The sequence below is a fragment of the Spea bombifrons genome, chromosome 6, assembly GCF_027358695.1.
Source record: "Spea bombifrons isolate aSpeBom1 chromosome 6, aSpeBom1.2.pri, whole genome shotgun sequence".
NCBI classification, from domain to species: Eukaryota; Metazoa; Chordata; class Amphibia; order Anura; family Pelobatidae; genus Spea; species Spea bombifrons.
In genome coordinates, this window is record NC_071092.1 from 25,096,725 (window position 1) to 25,116,135 (window position 19,411).

Sequence of the window (19,411 nt, forward strand, 5' to 3'; positions counted from 1 at the left end):
TTTTTTTCATATCGAGAAAAGTTTTCTCCACATTTTATTTGGAAAGACAGCATCTATGATCGTTCTGACCAGCAACACTGCTGAAACTCTAAAAAAAAGTTCTTTACCCTGACTGTACTAAAGTGGCTCCTCATTTCTGAGTGTGTGTGGGTTGCCACCGTGTCAGCTTCTTTAAGACCACTTCTTTACTAGTCCCACAGACTAGTTGTTTTACATAGTTACATAGTTAGATAGGCTGAAAAAAGACAATCGTCCATCAAGTTCAGCCTTTCCCATATCTGTTTATTTCTCGCTGTTGATCCAAGATGGCCACCGCTACCAGTACACTAGTCTCCATCACAGCTATGCCTATGAGCCTTATAGATTTACTGGGCAGAATCTGGGATGAAGTTAGAAATATCAGCATTGTTGTCATAGTTCACAAAAAGTCTTCTCAACATACACTGTGTTGTTTTAGTTGCCCATCTGAGGTCTGCTTACTCCTTCTGCCACTGCAATCCATTGTGTCATATCAGAATACTGGTGGTGGCTAGTGATACACGCTGGCAGGGTGATGATGTGACACTTATAATCAAAATATCCTCGTCTAAGACCTGTCTCGTCTTGCCTCCATTCCTTTGGGTGACATTTATGTTATACGGATGCTTTGGGTCCCATAAAACTCTGCATTGGTATCAATGTTCCATTGTATGTGTAGGTAGGTCTTGCGTATAGCCTAATATAACCTACCTGTGCTTGTTTTGGCTATTTGTAAGTATGATAAATTAATGTTACTGATATGTATTCATATAAATTAGAGATAATTATTACCTTAAAGCTTACCCTTTAGCTGAGAAAGTATTAATGCTGCTTAACCTCCCCAATCTATTGGAAAAAGATCTATTTTACAAAAAAAGCAGTAAATAACTCAGTGTGTCATGCTCAAGCGATACTCCAGCACACCGACAATAAGGTCTCCACGTAGTCACACCCCCCTCCCCACTTCCCCACAATTTCCTGTTCAGCTGAGACATTTATAGTTGTACTCAGCTGTGGGGACAGGTCTCCAGGACAGTGCATGGCGGAAAGGGCAAGAACAAGTCCAAGCAGTGAGGACAGGTAAGAAGAACAAAGACATTGAGAATAATTAGAGAAGAAAGCTATCCTTATGATGGGACAATATTGAATCATAAGCTTTGAAAACCTGAACAGAATCCACTATGAAATTGATAGTTTGGTTAGTGGTATGGGTGACAAAGGTTAAACCAACCAAATAAGTGGACAATAGCTAAAGATTGACTAGAGATGCAGCATTTAGGAGCAGACACTAATTTTAGGAGTCAGCTTAAAATGTATGGAGCCATGAATGGATGAATTTAACCTCATTCAACCCAACAATGTAGGCACCATCAATAAAGCTTAATGACTCAGGGCTACCTGCGTATTGGTATTTGAGCAACCCTTTTTTATCACACCATCACAGTGATATAAAAAAGGTGACATGTATGAAGATACATATTAAAGAGATAATAGTGGGCAGTATATGTTGTGACTTTAGTACCTCTTAATTAACAAATTGGAGACTGAGCTAACAAAAAACCAGAGAGAAAAAATGATGAATGGAGAAAGACGCAAGCAACAGGAAAGAGTGATTGAGGAATCAGATGTGTGTAAAACAATGAGGTGTCTTTGAGCCAGAGGAGAATGAGTTATAAAATATAGGCTGAGACATATTTACAAGAAACAAGTGGGTGTATGTACACTTAATGTAGAGATGTGTCTGCAAGCTTGGGGATTATGTTACCAAGTAAAAAATATTCAGTGGAGGTGGTCAAGGGCACCATCTGCTAATGCTCTATTATGTATACAAACAATGGATTAAAACCATACAGAAACTCAATAAGAGTCACTGCCGTAAATTATTTTGCAATATTGAAACAAGGATAATCAAGATGAAAAGTGACATGTTTTTTTTTCTTAAGAAAACTTTTAAGAAAACCATGCTTAATCATGATAAAATAAAAAAGTTAATTTCGTCTTTAGTCACTTCCCACTATGTGCCTTCTCTCTCAAAGAGAAACATTGTACAAACGTAACTTTTTATATAAGTAAGGTTTTCTTAATTGTTTTCTTAAGAGAAAAGGCAAATGTTTTACTGCCATTTAAATATATATTTAGAAACAGATGGTTTCAAAGACCTTTGTGATTATTACCTTAGAATCCAGGAGGGAATATAGCGATACAGCACAAAAAAGAAAAATATGATTGGGAAAGTTGTGTAAAGAAGAAAGTAGTAAGGTAAGTAAGTACAAACTGTCTTTAACAGTGTCGTTCCTCTTAGAGAAAACATTCATTTCTGGCATATTATTTTTCCACTAAAGGATGACTAATATAGCAGAACATTTTAAAGAGCTTTTACATTTTCTATGACAAGAGCCTATCAGTGCCCAAGTTTATGATTTGCTGTGAATGGGTTGAGTGTGTAGTAGTACTAGGAATGATGCATTTAGTTATACATGTGTTCAACAGAGCAGCACGCTATTTTATAGTTTATTTTTCATTTTTGAATGAAATTGTTTTGAAAAGTTTTTAATAACTCCTACCAAGAAGCTCAATTCACCTGAAATAATGCCAGCATTTCGTTTTGGCTGATGATAATATCGAAAGTCACCCTTAAGTTGTTTTTTGTAGCAGCTGTGACAGGAGAGACCATGAAGGCTGCCATATGTGTAGAGAGTTTTCATGATAAATGGCTGAAATCTTCATTATCAGACATTAGAACTTCAAGCAATACTCCAAACAACATTAGTAAGAGACAGGACAAAGAAAAATAAAACATAACTACTCTTTTTCCTCAATATGAGAATGATCTGCGTGCAAAAGTGAGAAGTGCTTGGAGCAGTTAAACAATTTAAAAGAGAAAATGCAAAATGTTGTAACAATTTCAACCCTATTGTGTGATTTCCCTTCCATTGCTAATCCACCAATCCCTAACCTCTGTTTCACCATATTCTTCTATTTAGTCTTCAGCATATTGATTTTTATTCCAGAACCATTGTGAAGAATGGAAGGCTGCTGGTGTTTTCAGAAGTATTTATTGACCTTACTGTTCTTCCATTCAGCTGTCCTGGGTAAATATCTTCAGTGTATTTATAGAGGAGAATTTTGACACACACACAATGTATTTTTCAAAATGCTCAATTTGAGGTCCATGACATTGTAATTTATGATATTTAGATTACAATAAATACATCTGGTGCTGGAATTCATTTGTTGATTGTTTGTATTGTACAGTGGTTAGTCTACAACTTTGTACTATTATCAATAGTGCATTCCACACTGTGAAAGACATGAAATAATGAAAACAGAAACACAGATGATGAAAGAATTGCAACTAGAAATTTAATATAAGGATGGGAGATCTTTGGGCCAAACCCAAATCAAACAATGGTTTGAAAAGCATGTCAGATTACAATTTACTGAACGGATGGTATGTCTGAAATGAACTAGATTATACTTTCTTAATGTCCTTATGTTTAAAGGTTTGCATTAAACTGAATATTCGCAGCTCGGACGTAAAATGGTTGGTCTGAGTCCAAATTTTAGATAACATTGCCCAACCCTAACCAAAGAAATAGTTTGTCATCTTGTCTTCTTTAGTTGAGGGCATCAATAAACATCTATATAAAATACCAGAATAAAATTATGTTACAACTTTAGAAGACTATACCTCGGAAACATATATAAGATATAATAATTACCAAAACATGAAATATGAAATTTGCATGACAGTAATCACAGAGATGTAGATCAGCTGCCCTCATAGTGCTTATTAGACGTATTTTCCTTTTTACAGCTTATTTTAGAGGATTTTTATTTTATTAATCAAATCAATCATAGTTAAAAACTATATCATGTGTCTAGTCAGAGGCAGTGGCGTCGGCAGGGGGGGCCAGAGGGGGCCCCCCCTACATCATGCTGTGCCCCCCCAACTGAAACGGCGTCTTTTTTTTTTTTTTTTGGACGCCGAGGAGAGAGAGAGGAGCCAAACGGTCGCTGAGGAATACGTTTTCAGAAACCGTTCGGCACCTCTCACTCTTCTCCGCGAGGCCTCTGCCTTGGTCGCAGTGCCGGCATTTCAAGTTGAGCGCTGGTATATGATGTCATATCCGGCGCTCAACAGTGAAGCCGTGCACACTGCGGCAGAACCAGGGAGAACGGGACTTCGCGATCGCACCGCTGGACTTCTACAAGCCCAAGGTAAGTGAACTTCAAAGGGGGGAGAGGGTAGAAAGTTAGGAGGGGGGTTGGAGAGTGAGAAGAGGGAGAGGGGATAGATAGGATAGATTGGGAGGGAGAGGGGATAGATAGGATAGATTGGGAGGGAGAGGGGAGAGATAGGATTGATTGGGGGGAGAGGGGAGAGATAGGATTGATTGGGGGAGAGGGGAGAGATAGGATTGATTGGGGGAGAGGGGAGAGATAGGATTGATTGGGGGAGATAGGATTGATTGGGAGGGAGAGGGGAGAGATAGGATTGATTGGGGAGAGGGGAGAAATAGGATTGATTGGGGGAGAGGGGAGAGATAGGATTGATTGGGAGGGAGAGGGGAGAGATAGGATTGATTGGGGGGGATAGGATTGATTGGGGGGATAGGATTGATTGGGGGGGAGATAGGATTGATTGGGGGGAGATAGGATAGATAAGGAGGGAGAGGTGGGAGGGAGGGAGGAAGGGAGAGGGGTTAGATAGGTAGGGACGGAGAGGGGTTAGATAGGGTAGATAGGATAGATTGGGAGGGAGAGGGGTATATAGGGAGGGAGAGGTGGTAGATAGGGAGGGAGAGGGGGTAGATAGGATAGATAGGGAGGGAGAGGGGGTAGATAGGGTAGATAGGGCGGAGAGGGTGTAGATAGGGTAGATAAGGAGGGAGAGGCGGTAGGGAGGGAGGGAGAGGCGGTAGGGAGGGACGGAGAGGGATTAGGGGGGAGGGAGAGGGGTTAGATAGAGTAGATAGCGAGGGAGAGGGGGTAGATAGGGAGAAAGGAGGGTGGCAAGAATCTTGAAATAAAGAGTCAGAATGAGAGAGAGAATGAATGGATTAATGTGTGGATGCATTAATGAATATGTGTAAATAATTTGTGTGAAAGAATAAATGATTGTGTGAATTAGTGAGTGACTGTAAAAGTGTTTGTGAATCATAGGTGTATTATTGATTTGTCAAAAAAGCAAAGATTGTATAAGCAGGGTGTTTAGGCAATGGGGACAAAGATGGCACAGATAGTGTGTTTATGGGACAAACATGGCGTACGTTCAGCTGTTTGGGGTCAATGTTGACTCATGCTTGGCTGTTTGGCGACAAAGATGGCACGTCCTATGTACGTGTAATTTGGGTGCTGGTCAGGTTCTATGTGGGCAATGTGGACGCCAGGGTTGGCTTTGGGGTGTGTGACCAGTGATCTATGCCTCTAATTTAGGGGGGTTTATCTATAGATTTAATGCAGAGTCAGCAGGGGCTAATATTAAAGAATGAAAAATAACTGCCAGTTTAGCTGTTATTTTGAAATCATATTTCAATCACGGTCTTTACTATTATGTAGTTAAAAATGCACGTCTAACGTATGTATGTATATATATATATATATATATATATATATATATATATATATATAGTGTATATGTGCCATTTTATAATTGGCCCCCCTACTTTGGTCCCTGGCCCCCCATGTGCCCCCCCTAAATATGAAAGCTGGAGACGCCACTGGTCAGAGGCTAATGCAGTGTTTCTCTGTTGTAACTGGTAAGTCACATGTCAACAACAAAATCTAGCCCTAAACTTTGTAGTTCAGTACCAAAAAGGCAGACAATTTCAGGAAGAATATTATCTGGCAATGAGCTGGAAAATATTGATTATTTACAAATAAATGAAAACTGACATTTGCAAACGCAAACACTTTTATAACAGAGGGCCAGGCACTATCTACTGCATACTTATCTTATACTGCTGGGATCATATTAAACGGTACTTTGAATACCCTGCCATATCCACAGAAAATTATATATATATATATATATATATAACTATAAATAAATAAATATATATATATATATATGTGTGTCTTCAATGTTGTAATTGATTATATATAAACTGGTATATATATATATATATATATATATATATATATATATATATATATACCTTTTGCAAGTGTATTATTGTATTGATATATAGATAGGTTGTTGTGCTAAATTATGGACTCATAACAGTAGAAGACAAATTGTCAAAGAATATTCCAGTCATAGAAAGCTAGCAGTATGATTTTCTAAGGGTCAGGGAAGAGGAACCATAGTTTTCTAATTCCCAAAGTTTCACAAGCCTTGTTTAATATATAGTGTAGTAGATCAGACCATGCACAGGTCACGGTGCCTGCAATTTACAGGGCAAAATCTATGTCTCCCTTCAGTGTCTCTTATACCTTTTTAGTTTACTTTATTTCTTTTTGTATCTGCAGGAGACTTGGACTGTACATATAATTCCTTGAAGATGATGTCATGCACATGGAATGTAGGAAACAACTTCTCATCCACGCCATGTTTTATTGAAGCAAAATTAAAGAGCTACAGGTCAGTTTGCCTGCTATTAACATCAGACTCACAAACACAGCAGCATGCCCCCCAACTGTCAAGATTTAGACCAACATTCAATACAGCCACTGAGCGGCTGCAAACGGGATTGAAAGCCTCTTCCGGCCTCCGGCGCCTAACGAAATTAAAGGAGCTGGCGTGCACGCACCGCGTCGCCCAATGGCCGTGCCTCAGATCTTCATCCCACCCCTTTTAAGACACGGGGCGAAGCGCTGAGGCATAACTTTTAATTTCATGAACGCTGGCCTCCACCCGCTGCCCCCACCAGACATCAGGGAGTCAGTAGCAGTGGTAAGTCGGGGGGGTTAGTGTTATATGGGGGGCATAAGGCTTTTCTGGAGGCAACCTCCTATATGCCACTCTGCCTCCAGAAATGCCTTATACCTAAATGCCACTCAGAGTGGCATATAGAGATATAAGGCATCTCTGGAGGCAGAGTGGCATATAGGGGGTTAAAAGGCTTTTCTAGAGGCAGAGTGGCATATCATGGGGCAGAGTGGCATATAGGAGGGTATAAGGCATATTGGGGAGGCAGAGTGGCATAAAGGGGGGTTTAAGGCATTTCTGGTGGCAAAGTGGCAAGCCTTGAGTCAGATGTGCATAACTGGGGGGGGTCAGGATGGCAAATAAAAGGAAATAAAAACAAAAAATTCTCAATCATAGAGAAATTCTTAATAAAGAAATAAAAGTTACTTACAAGAATATCATGAAGAATAATGTGATCACTGTTTTAAAATAAAATGGAACTTTTTCATCTAAAAGTTTTTTGCAGTAGCAAATGTTTTGATTCCAAAATCAAAGGGCAGCATATGTGTATATGTGTGTGTGTGTAAGGGCACTGTCCAAGTATATGTGTATTTAAGGGCAGTGTACATGTATGTGTGTGTGTGTGTGCATATCTGATCCCTGTTTCCTTAATCCCTCATGTGACCCTGACATGTTACTAGGGGTGCCAAGATGTGACATTATACCCCAATACAATCAGTATTGCACCCTGTAACAGAGAGTTTTGTCTTGCCAGGGGGTTCAAGGCTAGTAGGTTCCTTGGTACATGGTACATGAGTACATAGTTTTTTGTTATTATCGAGAGTTAGCACTCATAACAGAACACAAAGTTGTTTGCCTTTTATGTTCCAAATAGAAAGGACCTCTGATGTCCCAAGCTCTTGTGTTTTTTTTTTTACATTTTTACTATGTTGGCTCATTAAAAGGTATCAAATTAAAAATAAAAATATTTAAAGAGTTGCCATTTTTGCATAAACCATTATAACACAGCGAGTATTAGAAACATCTAAGTCTAGACAGTGTTCTCAAATATCCTTCCTTATTATTTTAAACACTTGTTTTACATTGCCTGCTTAAAAGTGCGTATTAGCCTTTACCACCTTTTAGTTCACTTTTCTGGTTTGACTCAGATTTCACACTTGTTCTGTTTTTTAGTATTTTTTAAGCCACAGTTTTTCATATTTAACGGTACAAATGTTACTCATTTTTCCCTAATACCTGAATTAGAATTACCGTAAATTGCACTACCATCATTGTATAACCAGGCAATAAACTACACTGATTCTTTTAACATAAACCATCAGTACTGTTCGATTAATCTGGCTCAGTAATGGTAAATTGGCATGCACAGTCCGGTAAAAATGTATGATCGCTCTTCCCATAAAATGCAAACATGATTGGTGTTAGTTTGTAATAAATACTGGAAACTTGTCAAATAATATCACATTAGTCAATAGAGACTTTAAATAAATCTTTTGTTAGCTGTTTCAGTAGTTTTAGGGCAATTTTAATAATTTCACACTACATATTACCGTATAATGTTTTCATATTATATGTCTATAGAATATGTCTTATAAAGGCTACTAGGTATCCTAAAAAGAAAGCAAGTAAAGTAACAACATAATGAGAAACATAATGTGTTTTAGGTCATCCTTTTTTTCTTACATCTTTCCTTAAAGTCTGAAAATGAAAAGATACCGTATTAGACAGTGCTGTAGCAATTGAGACCTATCATACTTTCCAATACAGATCTATTTTTTAATACGTTAAATTATAGTTGGTAGCAGGTGACTAGTGTGAAAGTAAGGTGTAATAAAAGATCAAAAACTATGTTTATATAGTGATCAGGCAAAACAGGTAGTGTTGATGTGGGGGAGGCAAAGTTAGCCAAGGGAAGCACAACAGGAAGTAGGGGGATGATTAAATATAAGAAGTAACAAAACCCTATAAAAAGTGTTCTGGTAAAGTAAAGGGAGGGGGATGGGAAAACATGTAGCAATTGCAAAGAGTTTATGAAAAGTAAGCAATATATGGGTTTGCCAAAGTCAGAGTTGTGCTTATTAAGTGTAAAAGGGGACAGCTGCTTATTTAAGGGATTGTTCTTTTGGCCGCCTAATACACAGAACATAAGTAATTGCTAGAGGACAAGTCAGTGCCGGTGGTGCAAAGATCACTTCAGTTGCAGTCCTTTAGGTATGATTTGGTGGAGGGCTTCTAAGGAAGCCAGGCATAGGGACCCAATTTTACTAAAGAGAGCACTGGCCAAAGGTGGCGGTAATATTTTCTTATAAAACAAGGAAATGTTTTCACAGCAAGAAATTTATGTATAGACGTTATGCCATTTGTTGTAGTTTGGTACTCCAACTTTACGGAGGATGAAGTAGCTCAGAAGCTTTAGTTAAGTAGAAAGGGAAAAGAACGCTTAGGTGAAGTAAGGAATAGTCTTTACTAAAGTAAAGGCTTCTCCAGTGGTCCACTTGTCCCGGCTCTTGGCAGCAATGTTCCAGACTGGTATAGTAGTTCCGTTAAAGCAAGTACCTGTTGTGGAGTTTTTTTTTTAAAGTTTTAGGTTGGTAACTTAACAATATATACATTTTGAAAATGAAATGTACATTTACGACGTAATGTACAGGTTAAAATATATTTCCCTAAATTAACCCTAAAGACCCCATCAACCATAACTGCCCCTAAATTACCCCTAAAGACCCCATTAACCATAACTGCCCCTAAATTACCCCTAAAGACCCCATTAACCATAACTGCCCCAAATTAGACTTGGGCGCCTGCCAACTCTTCATGTTTGTTTTCATGGGGGGAAAAATCTTCGTATTCCACTAATATTCGGCTGTTCCTGTGTTCGGTTTGGGCAAATATTTGTGTACTTTCTTTATGTTCTTTTTTTTCTTTGTGTTTTGCCGTCTTTTGTAGAAGGGGTTAATACAGAATTAACACGGTATGCACTACGCAGCAGCTTTGTTGCCAGGATTTTAAATGTCCATACGTGTAACTCTATTGGTCTATTGTACTTCAACCAATGAAGTACAGGTGCACTTCATTGGTTGATGGCAGACAAGCTCCCTGCTGGCGACCAATAGAGTCGATCGTACAGACTTTTAAAATCCTGTTGCCGCAACTTGGCCGGGAGAGACCACGATATAGAGTTGCTTGTATGGACCTTTAACTCTTGGAGCGCGGAGACCATTGTCTCCCCAGGCCAAGTTTCACCGGCAGGGGCCCCTGCAGCAACCAGTAGAGTCATTCACATGTCTCTTTAACTCCTGATGGCGAACCTATGGATTTACGCTGCCGTTAACCCCTGCGATGCTGCGTAGATAAGGTAGGCTAGATGGGGAAGGGACCAGGGAGATTAGTAAACAAAGACGAACACGAACATACATTTTGCCGCCGCCATGTACGTATGTTCGGTATTCGGGCTGAACATCGAAAACGCACATTTCATGTTCGTTTTCATGTTCTCCCGATTATGAATGCACAAGTCTACTAAACATGTTTCTCTATTTTACAGGAAAGTGGGTGGATCCTGTTGGCTTGCACCAGCTGTTAAGGCTCGACAATGTACTTTTCCAATAAGTAATTCTAAAAATGTAAGTATGCCTTTTCTAGGGACTTGTTTGGTAAAATAAATTTGTGGGTTATAAGGCTCAATTAACCTAATTGGTCTCAATAAATACAGCAGTTCCCAATCAATCATATGTGTGTTGTTGACATAAGAGACTGTATAGTATTTTTCCCAGGATCAACCACTACTATTGTGGGATTACTGGAAATGTAATTATGAGCATAATTTGTTTTCTATTAAAATATTTGCTATTTAAGTGGGTACAAAGTGAATGCCTGTGTATGTTTACAAAGCCCAAATGTTTGATCTTACATAAAAACCAAATGACTTAGAAATACTAAACTTACTGAACTTGAAGAGACAAAAGTAAAACTTAATAAAAAAAATAATAATCATGTGCCAAGTGAGAATACCCAGTGAGAATGGTCAAAAAAATCAAAATTCAAACATAAAGTATATTTGAAATCCAGTCACCAAAAAGGTATGTAATAATCCAATCCTTTCAGCCAATATGTAATAAAATATAATAATAGGAATAGCGGACTAGATAATAGGCTGTCAGTAATAGAATTAAAAAAACTAATACACCACCAGAGGGAACTACATACGGAGGTCTATTCAAGAGGGCAAAAAATGTGAATAACAATAACAATCCTAGATGCTAATTCAATTCAGTTTTGCAATGTTTTGGCAAGAGAAAAGTGGGCATTACTGCTCCTTTCAGTTGGAATGATCTTAATTCAACACTGTATTGATCTGAAAGATACATAGTGAAGAAAATATAGCTTGCTTCACTGATCCACAAGGAAATGGGCTGTTGCACTAGTGACGATAAAGAGCACACATCATTATAGTCTACCTAGCATGATTACGAACTATCGCATACCCACATTGTATTCACTACATATATATACTGTATTGCCATCTGTATTACTAAGCATTTATTTTATTTCCCTTAACTTTTTCTTTTTCTTTACTTTTTCTAGACCAAACATCCATTGACAGTTAGTCATGTTTTAGACATAACTGTAAGCTGTGGCTTAGTTGGGTGCGCAAACTACACTGTCACATCATTATTAAACTACTCTCCATTCAGTAACTGTAAGTACCAACTCTTTCCTTCAGTGTCATGTTTTATTCAAAGTTTGCAAATGATAAAAAATGATAAAATGCATTCAGCAGTACACCACCTTCTAGTGGTAAGTAGATGAGAAATCCTGCAGATAGCATGAGAGCGTCACAAAAAACATGCGACAACATATGTAGTATCTCACAAAAGTGAGTACACCCCTCACATTTTATTATATCTTTTCATGTGACAACACTGAAGAAATGACACTCTGCTACAATGTAAAGTAGTGAGTGTACAGCATGTATAACAGTGTAAATTTGGTTTGATTTCCCATCAAAATAACGCAACAAAAGTGAGTACACTCTTAAGTGGCAATGCCCAAATTAGGCCCAAAGTGTCAATATTTTGTGTGGCCACCATTTTCTTCCAGCACTGCCTTAACACTCTTGGGCACGTAGTTCAGCAGAGCTTCACAGGTTGCCACTGGATTCTTCTTCCACTCCTCCATGACAACATCACAGAGCTGGTGGATGTAAGAGACCTTGCTCTCCCCCACCTTCCATTTGAGAATGCCCCATAGATGCTCAATAGGGTTTAGGCCTGGAGACATGCTTGGTCAGTCCATCACCTTTACCCTCAGCTTCTTTAGCAAGGCAGTAGTCGCCTTGGAGGTGTACTTGGGGCCGTTATCATGTTGGAATAATGCCCTGTGGCCCAGTCTCCGAAGGGAGGGGATCATGCTCTGCTTCAGTATGTCACAGTACATGTTGGCATTCATGGTTCCCTCAATGAACTGTAGCTCCCCAGTGCCAGCAGCACTCATGCAGGCCCAGACCACGTCACTCCCACCACCATGCTAGACTCTAGGCAAGACACACTTGTCTTTGTACTCCTCACCTGGTTGCCACTACACATGCTTGACACCATCTGAACCAAATAAGTTTATCTTGGTACCATCAGACCACAGGACACGATTCCAGTAATCCATGTCCTTAGTCTGCTTGTCTTCAGCAAACTGTTTGCGGGCTTTCTTGAGCAACCTTTAGGAAAGGCTTCCTTCTTGGACAACAGCCATGCAGACCAATTTGATGCAGTGTGTGGCGTATGGTCTGAGCACTGACAGCCTGATCCCCAACACTCATATGTCTATTTCCCAAAGACAACCTCTGGATATGATGCTGAGCATGTGCACTCAACTTCTTTGGTCGACCATGGCGAGGCCTGTTCTGAGTGAAACCGCTGTATGGTCTTGCTAAATTTCAGGGTCTTGGTAATCTCCTTATAACCTAGGCCATCTTTATGTAGAGCAACAAATATTTTTATTAGATCCTCAGAGAATTCTTTGCCATGAGGTGCCATGTTGAACTTCCAGTGACCAGTACAAGAGAGTGTGAGAGGGATAACACCAAATTTAACACACCTGTTCCCCATTCACACCTGAGACCTTGTAACACTAACAAGTCACATGACACCAGGGACGGGAAATAGCTAATTTGGCCCAATTTGGACATTTCCACTTAGGGGTGTACTCACTTTTGTTGCCAAGGTTTAGACATCAATGGTTGTGTGTTGAGTTATTTTGATGGGGAAAACCAAATGTACACTGTTATACTGGCTGTACACTCACTACTTTACATTGTAGCAGAGTATCATTTCTTTAGTGTTGTCACATAAAAAGATATAATAAAATATTTACAAACATGGGGTGTACTCACTGTAAATGCAAATGTGTGTAATTGTGTGAGCGTTATATATATATATTTTATTTTTATTTTGGTGTGGAGCACCAAGATATGATATAATGTCCCGTCGCTCCCTGACTTAAAGGCACAGCCTCCAAAGTTTATATGGGCAGGTTGGGGAGATAAGGCATTTTCCTTGTGACCACCCAATTGAGAAGCAACGTACCAGGGAGCCTGAGAAGACCATCTGCAGCCTGGTTTTGCAGCAGGGTAACTGGACATATGGGATACCTTAGGCCTAGTCAGACTATACCAGAATACCTTACTGATTCTGACCCAGACACTGCTGAATACCGTCATTCCATTAAATCTTTCATGGGTTTGTTTTGTGCAATGTGAAAAGACAGCTGTAATAAAAAGATGTGTGTATCAAAAGGTCTTTGAAATATGACTTTTAGAACTACAGTTCATTAGACTAATACTGTCTTTTTTTGTTTTTTTGTGAAATCTATGTTTTCTATTCAGTACGCCTTGATCCACCTCAGTCTCTGGTCATCAGCTTAACTAAAGATGGGCTATGGAATCTCACCTGGAGTAGCTCATATTCCTATTATATTGGAAATAATGTTGAGTATGAGGTAGTCTACAAACCCAGTAAAGATCCATGGCTGGTAAGAATGACTTTATGGTATCTTATATTTGATATAATTACTGTGCAGATTGGAGGTTTGTAGTGTCTTTACATGTTATATCTTGATATAAACAGCAGCCTATAGAGAACATAAGATCCTCCCATTAACACACCTTATGAGGTGGCAAGTCTAGGGTTAGTGTAGGAAAAAACTGCAGGAAAAAACTAGGAATCTGGAAAAGTAAATTATTAACTTATAAATAAATTAAATATGTTTAAACATATGTACTTACACAGTAACACACTATCATACTTGCACACACATACAGTAAGATATTTTGACACACACTTACATACTTACATACATACACAGTAACATACAAACATAATTACACATACACACAAATTAGCACCTGCCTAGTATGTCCGGGGAAGCTGGTGCGAGGGGCCCATGGGGGCCTCGCATCCCTGCAGTCTCCCTACTCTCGCAGGTGAGACACTGCCACTGCAAGCCAGAAGCAGATTGTATTGTGTTGGTAAAAATATAAAATGGGCCAAAAGTTTGTACCGGATAACGCTTCTAAATAATATAACAAAAAACACATTTTGACTATTTGCAGGAATCTATTTTGATGCCATTTATTGAAAAAAATGTACAGTAAATGCCACCAAAGTGAAGGTGGTACCAATGCCGCTGAGAAGCCCAGTCTCATGTGTTGTTAATGGTCACCATAGTTAAATTAACATGTCTTCTATGATAAATGCTATATTAAACTTATCATGTTGGAAATATCAGTTTTGTATATTTGAGAAGTTCTTCTTTGCAAGCACAGACATTTTGAGGAAAAAATGTCTGATCATTGCCATGACATGAACCAGCACTGAATACCCCTTTCCTTTTCCAGGAAGCCAAAAGAATTCCTATCAGGCAGAATGACCTTTGGGTTTGTCTGCAGTCTCTTCAGCCAGGCACGCTATATGAAGCCTGGGTGAGAGTCAACCAAATGGAGTTTCAAGGTGGTAGATGGAGTGATTTCAGCCAACCTCTCCAATGGAGAACACTTCCTAAATGTATGTGAACCAGCAAGTGTATAAATATTATGTGTCCAACTTAATGTTTGTTACAGATAATTTTTCTCCAAAAACTAAAAACAATTGATGAATTATGATGTGCTTTGTGTATGTAAAAGCCCACAGTTTTTTCTTACTAGGGCTGCAACTAACGATTATTTTCTATTTTAGCAGCAGGCGAACGTTGCGCAATGCGCGCAGACGACCTCCACTGTGCTGGCCGATACTTCCGCCGGGGCTTCTTTGGTGGAGCACCAGAAGGTCACGTCATGCTGGTGCTCCATCATAGAAGCCCTGGTGGAAGTGGAGGACAGTAGCAGAGGATGTCTGCGCGCATCGCACAGACACCACCCACCAGCTGTCAGAGGGGAGGATCCGGGTCCCCTGCAGCTCTGCGGTGGATCTGGATCTTAGTGTTATTAGCCGATCTCTATTTGAGGTTGGATTATAAAACGAGGGGTATTTTACAGTGCATTTGCTCTAAAGAAAACCCTGGACTTATAATCGATAACGATGGCAACGATTTTCATTATCTATTTTATTGATTAATTGTTGCAGCCCTATTTCTTACGGGAACTTTTTAACAAGTATGTGTCTCTTTATATTTCAGTACAGTATGTTTGCCCCTTTACAGCAGAAATGTGACTTTTATCGGTACCTAAAAGTCAATAATGATATAGTCCTGAACATATCCAAGTCACCTCCAACTAGTTACAGGCATAGAGTCAGTACTCATGTATGTGATATGCTTGTAGCAGTCCATGAAGCAAACTGGGTGTTTATTCATAAGACATGTTTTTTGATACTCCTGCCACAACAGTGCAAATTTCTGTTGCTCCTTACATGAGTACAGATGGTTCAATAAAGGTGCAGCCGTGCAGTAAAGTGTTTAGTATTAGTTTACTTATCTCCTGGCCAGCAGCAGGTTTTATTCTGGTTCATTGAATGGTCCTACTTAACAAATACAAGAATAAGACACACCTAAAAAGGCTGCATTGGTTAAACAAAATATCAAATCGTGAAATGCAAAAAGCATATGGAGGTTCTAGCCAAATAACCAAATTACATATTCCTATAAATATGTAATATATACATATTCCTATAAATATGTATATATATATTGTCCTGATAGAGAGATGTATTAAATCAAAATGAATAAATATTGCAATTTATGTACAAAATTATTTTTCATCTACTTAGTCAGCTAAACTGCTCTATTGTACAAGAACAAGGTACACACATTTTATTTAACACTGTTGGAAATTAAGGGATTAGCAGCTATGCTTACTACTCCTAATGCAATGAATACAATACAGAAGCACCTTAAGCATTTTGGGAATTAAATAAAATAAAAACAAAGTAAAATAAAAAATAAATAGACATATTGTAAGTGATATTAACATTCCTGTGTTCTGCTTACAGATTCCACATATTCAACCTCCAAAATTATGCAGGTAGTGCTACCATGTACTGCAGCTCTGATTTTTATCATCTTGTTACCACTCATAATCTGCTCTTCACATAGGTAATTTCTCTAAGACTATTTCTGTTCATACCCTCTCTACTGTTGTGCAGACATCTCAACCTGCGAAAAGTCATTTCAGGAAGGTAGCTTGACCGCCCCCCCCCGTCACCAAACATGTATCAACCCCTGGTACCTGTGCCTTGGTCTTTTACAGTGTTAAACTGGCTCTGGAGAAACAGGGAGAGGCAGTGACACAGCACACGTTCTGGTCTCTCTTTTGCCAACTAACTTATGAGTAAATTGGTAGGTTAGTTAGCACAAATAGAGACCAGTCAGGACGTGCCACAGAGGACCATGGCACAGGCACCAGAGGCCACAGAAGGACCTGAGCACAGCTATTTTTGAGAGTGAGCACGAGAGAATGTTCCATTGTCATAATAAAACTCTCTCGCGCTTTCTCTAAAAAATAAAAATATTTCTGGGATGTCTCTTATAGTTGCAGGCATCAGGGAGCCGCTATTAAGATACATGAGGCTCCCAGAATTTCCTGGAGAGTTGGGATGTCTTGTTGTGTCCATTTTACATTGCTTACTTTACGTTTCCTTTCTTTGTTCCTGTCCCTTGTCCACTCAGGCACCATTCCCACCAGGTTGATATAATTACTACTTGTCTGACCTCACATGGGGTGGGGAAGAGGGGGCTTAGTGCCCAAGTATACCCCTCTTATCCCCATCCCCTGGTGAATGGGACGCATGGAGTATTGTAAAAAAAAATAAAAAATAAACTAAAATAGGCCTACCTACTCCCCCTTCCTACCGGCTAAGTAACGGTGAGGTATATTCAAGCATCCTTTAGGCACCAGAAGGGTGGATGGTGAAGATCACTTTCAACCTCATTTGCACTCAAATGGTAGATAAAAAGATTCCGAATAAAAGATCACTTGGATGTTCAGGCCCATAGAACAATGTCCCACTAGGCCATTGATCCTCATTTCCTGCCAAAGGAAAGGGAACTTAAAAAAAATAATTTAGAAAAGCCATATGCAAAATGAAAAGGCTGACACAAAAACCCAATGACAGCATACTGTAAAATGGCTGCTAGTATAGGAGCACAGATATACTTTTGCATACCAGTGCCGCCCAGTGCTTGTAAGATGCACACCATTCATGTATATGGGGCCATTCCAAGTCAAAGGAGGATACATTTTTTTTTCCAGCTTGCAAGCAATTACAGTCTGCAACCTCAAAATAGTGTGCAACTTCAAGGAAACACAGCTCCATGTAGAAACATTAAAATTATTTTCACTTGGGATGATAAATGTACTGCATCTACAATCACTATGGTTTTTTTTTTTCCAAGGCTCACAACCTATCTTCCTCAAGACTTTCTTTTTTTGTTCTTGAATTGTCATTCAATTTTCAACCACACCATTCTTCAGTGGCACCAAAAGTTCAGGATTCATTATATTCTTATGTCAGCAAAGAGCCCTGTGCTCGTTAGTGAGAATATGCTGAAAACCTGTTTTGCTAGAGGTTTGAGCCAACTGCTTTGTGCTGTCTTCCTGTTTCTATTCTGTAGCTAATTTATTATTTGTTATTGGTAGGGTAAAGAAGATATTTTGGGTTCATGTTCCTGATCCTTCAAGATTCTTTGACCCATTGATATTTACTCACAAGGGAGACTTCCAGGTACAAACCATCCTCAAACAAAAGTAACATACATTTGCAAAGATCAGCAACTACTGTTTCCCAGTACTTGCATCAATGCATGTATCAATTTGTCTGTGTATTATAATATGTGGCATGTGGGATTAACTAATATTGTTAAAAATTAATAATTGTATTTTTACAGTGTTTGAGCTTTTACAGAAGCATACAGTATTTGAACAAATAGTAATGGATTCTCAATCTTTCTTTCTATACCATTCTAGAAATGGTTATCTACTCCTTTTGACTTCTCTGCATTCTCTCTGGAACCCACTCCAATAAACATCTCCCCTGTGGATATCAGCTGGCATAAGGACAAATACCCTCCCAAAGTTTTACCTCTTGGCATCAATGAAACTCTAACAGATAGCAGTGGGCAGTCGTTTTCTAGTTTCTCCAATCAAGGATATTTCTTCTTCCAGTTTCCTAACATAACAGAAGATGATGCTTCCAGTGATACCCAACCTTCCTATGGTTGCTTAGAACAAAGAGACATCTCACCAATGTTGCAAAATCTGCCCCTACCATCAACAGTCACTTGCGAAGGGACCCCACTATTTTGTGCAGACTATCTCAGCGACCCAATGTCTGTTGGTATTGGGATTCAAAATAGGTCATTTGAAATTGATTCTATGGTTAACTTACCACAGTCTTCTACACTGAAGCAAATGGTTAAAGAAAAAGTTAGTAGAGACCTCCCAGAGGTTCCATGTTGCCCCACTGGGGAAGATAAATGTGAAATGAAGGAGAGAGGAGAGTGTGACAATTTGAACACTGCAGCTCAGGTGATAACTGAGCATGTCCAGCCTTCATCACATGAGATTGATATGACAGGAGGATACTTCACCTTGAATGCATTCTATCAGCAACATTACAGCAACTGGGTTTGACTTCCTTGGGAAAAGAAACCGTCAAACAAATATCTCACAAGCCATGTGGTTCCACAAAACAAGAAAAAAATTGTAGCGACCCTCTTCCAGCACACATGAAGATACAGAGAAAAATCTTCCAAGTGTGAAAGAACATTGATTTGTGTCACTTCCTGTACACAACTTGGCAATACAGCTTTCTCACGGACCTAAAATACACAGACATGTTGTCATATACTGGTCCTATAATACAGACTGACTGCAGCAACCTAGAGCAGTGGTTTCCAACCCAGTTCTCAAGGGCCACTAAATTATGTCCTGTTAGTGTGCCTTGAGGACCTGGTTAGGAACTATTGACCTACAGTTTTCTGTATGAGCCCTGTACCAGAAAGGGTACACACCTTACAGTAGAGTTTGCAAGTAGT

At 39.2% G+C, this 19,411-nt stretch overlaps 1 protein-coding gene and 1 long non-coding RNA gene across 2 annotated transcripts; both read left to right on the plus strand.

Moving 5' to 3' along the window:
- The first annotated feature begins 1,024 nt into the window (after positions 1 to 1,024).
- LOC128499776 (uncharacterized) lies at positions 1,025 to 2,239 on the plus strand. Its single transcript, XR_008354809.1, has 2 exons — positions 1,025 to 1,098; positions 2,198 to 2,239. It is a non-coding gene; the product is annotated as an uncharacterized LOC128499776 (long non-coding RNA).
- Positions 2,240 to 4,139: 1,900 nt separating this feature from the next.
- Positions 4,140 to 19,411, plus strand: IL2RB (interleukin 2 receptor subunit beta). Its single transcript, XM_053470285.1, has 6 exons — positions 4,140 to 4,239; positions 13,770 to 13,915; positions 14,781 to 14,946; positions 16,369 to 16,471; positions 18,015 to 18,099; positions 18,342 to 19,411. The coding sequence occupies exons 1-6, from the start codon at positions 4,140 to 4,142 to the stop codon at positions 19,005 to 19,007; spliced, it is 1,266 nt and encodes a 421-aa protein (XP_053326260.1). The 3' UTR covers positions 19,008 to 19,411.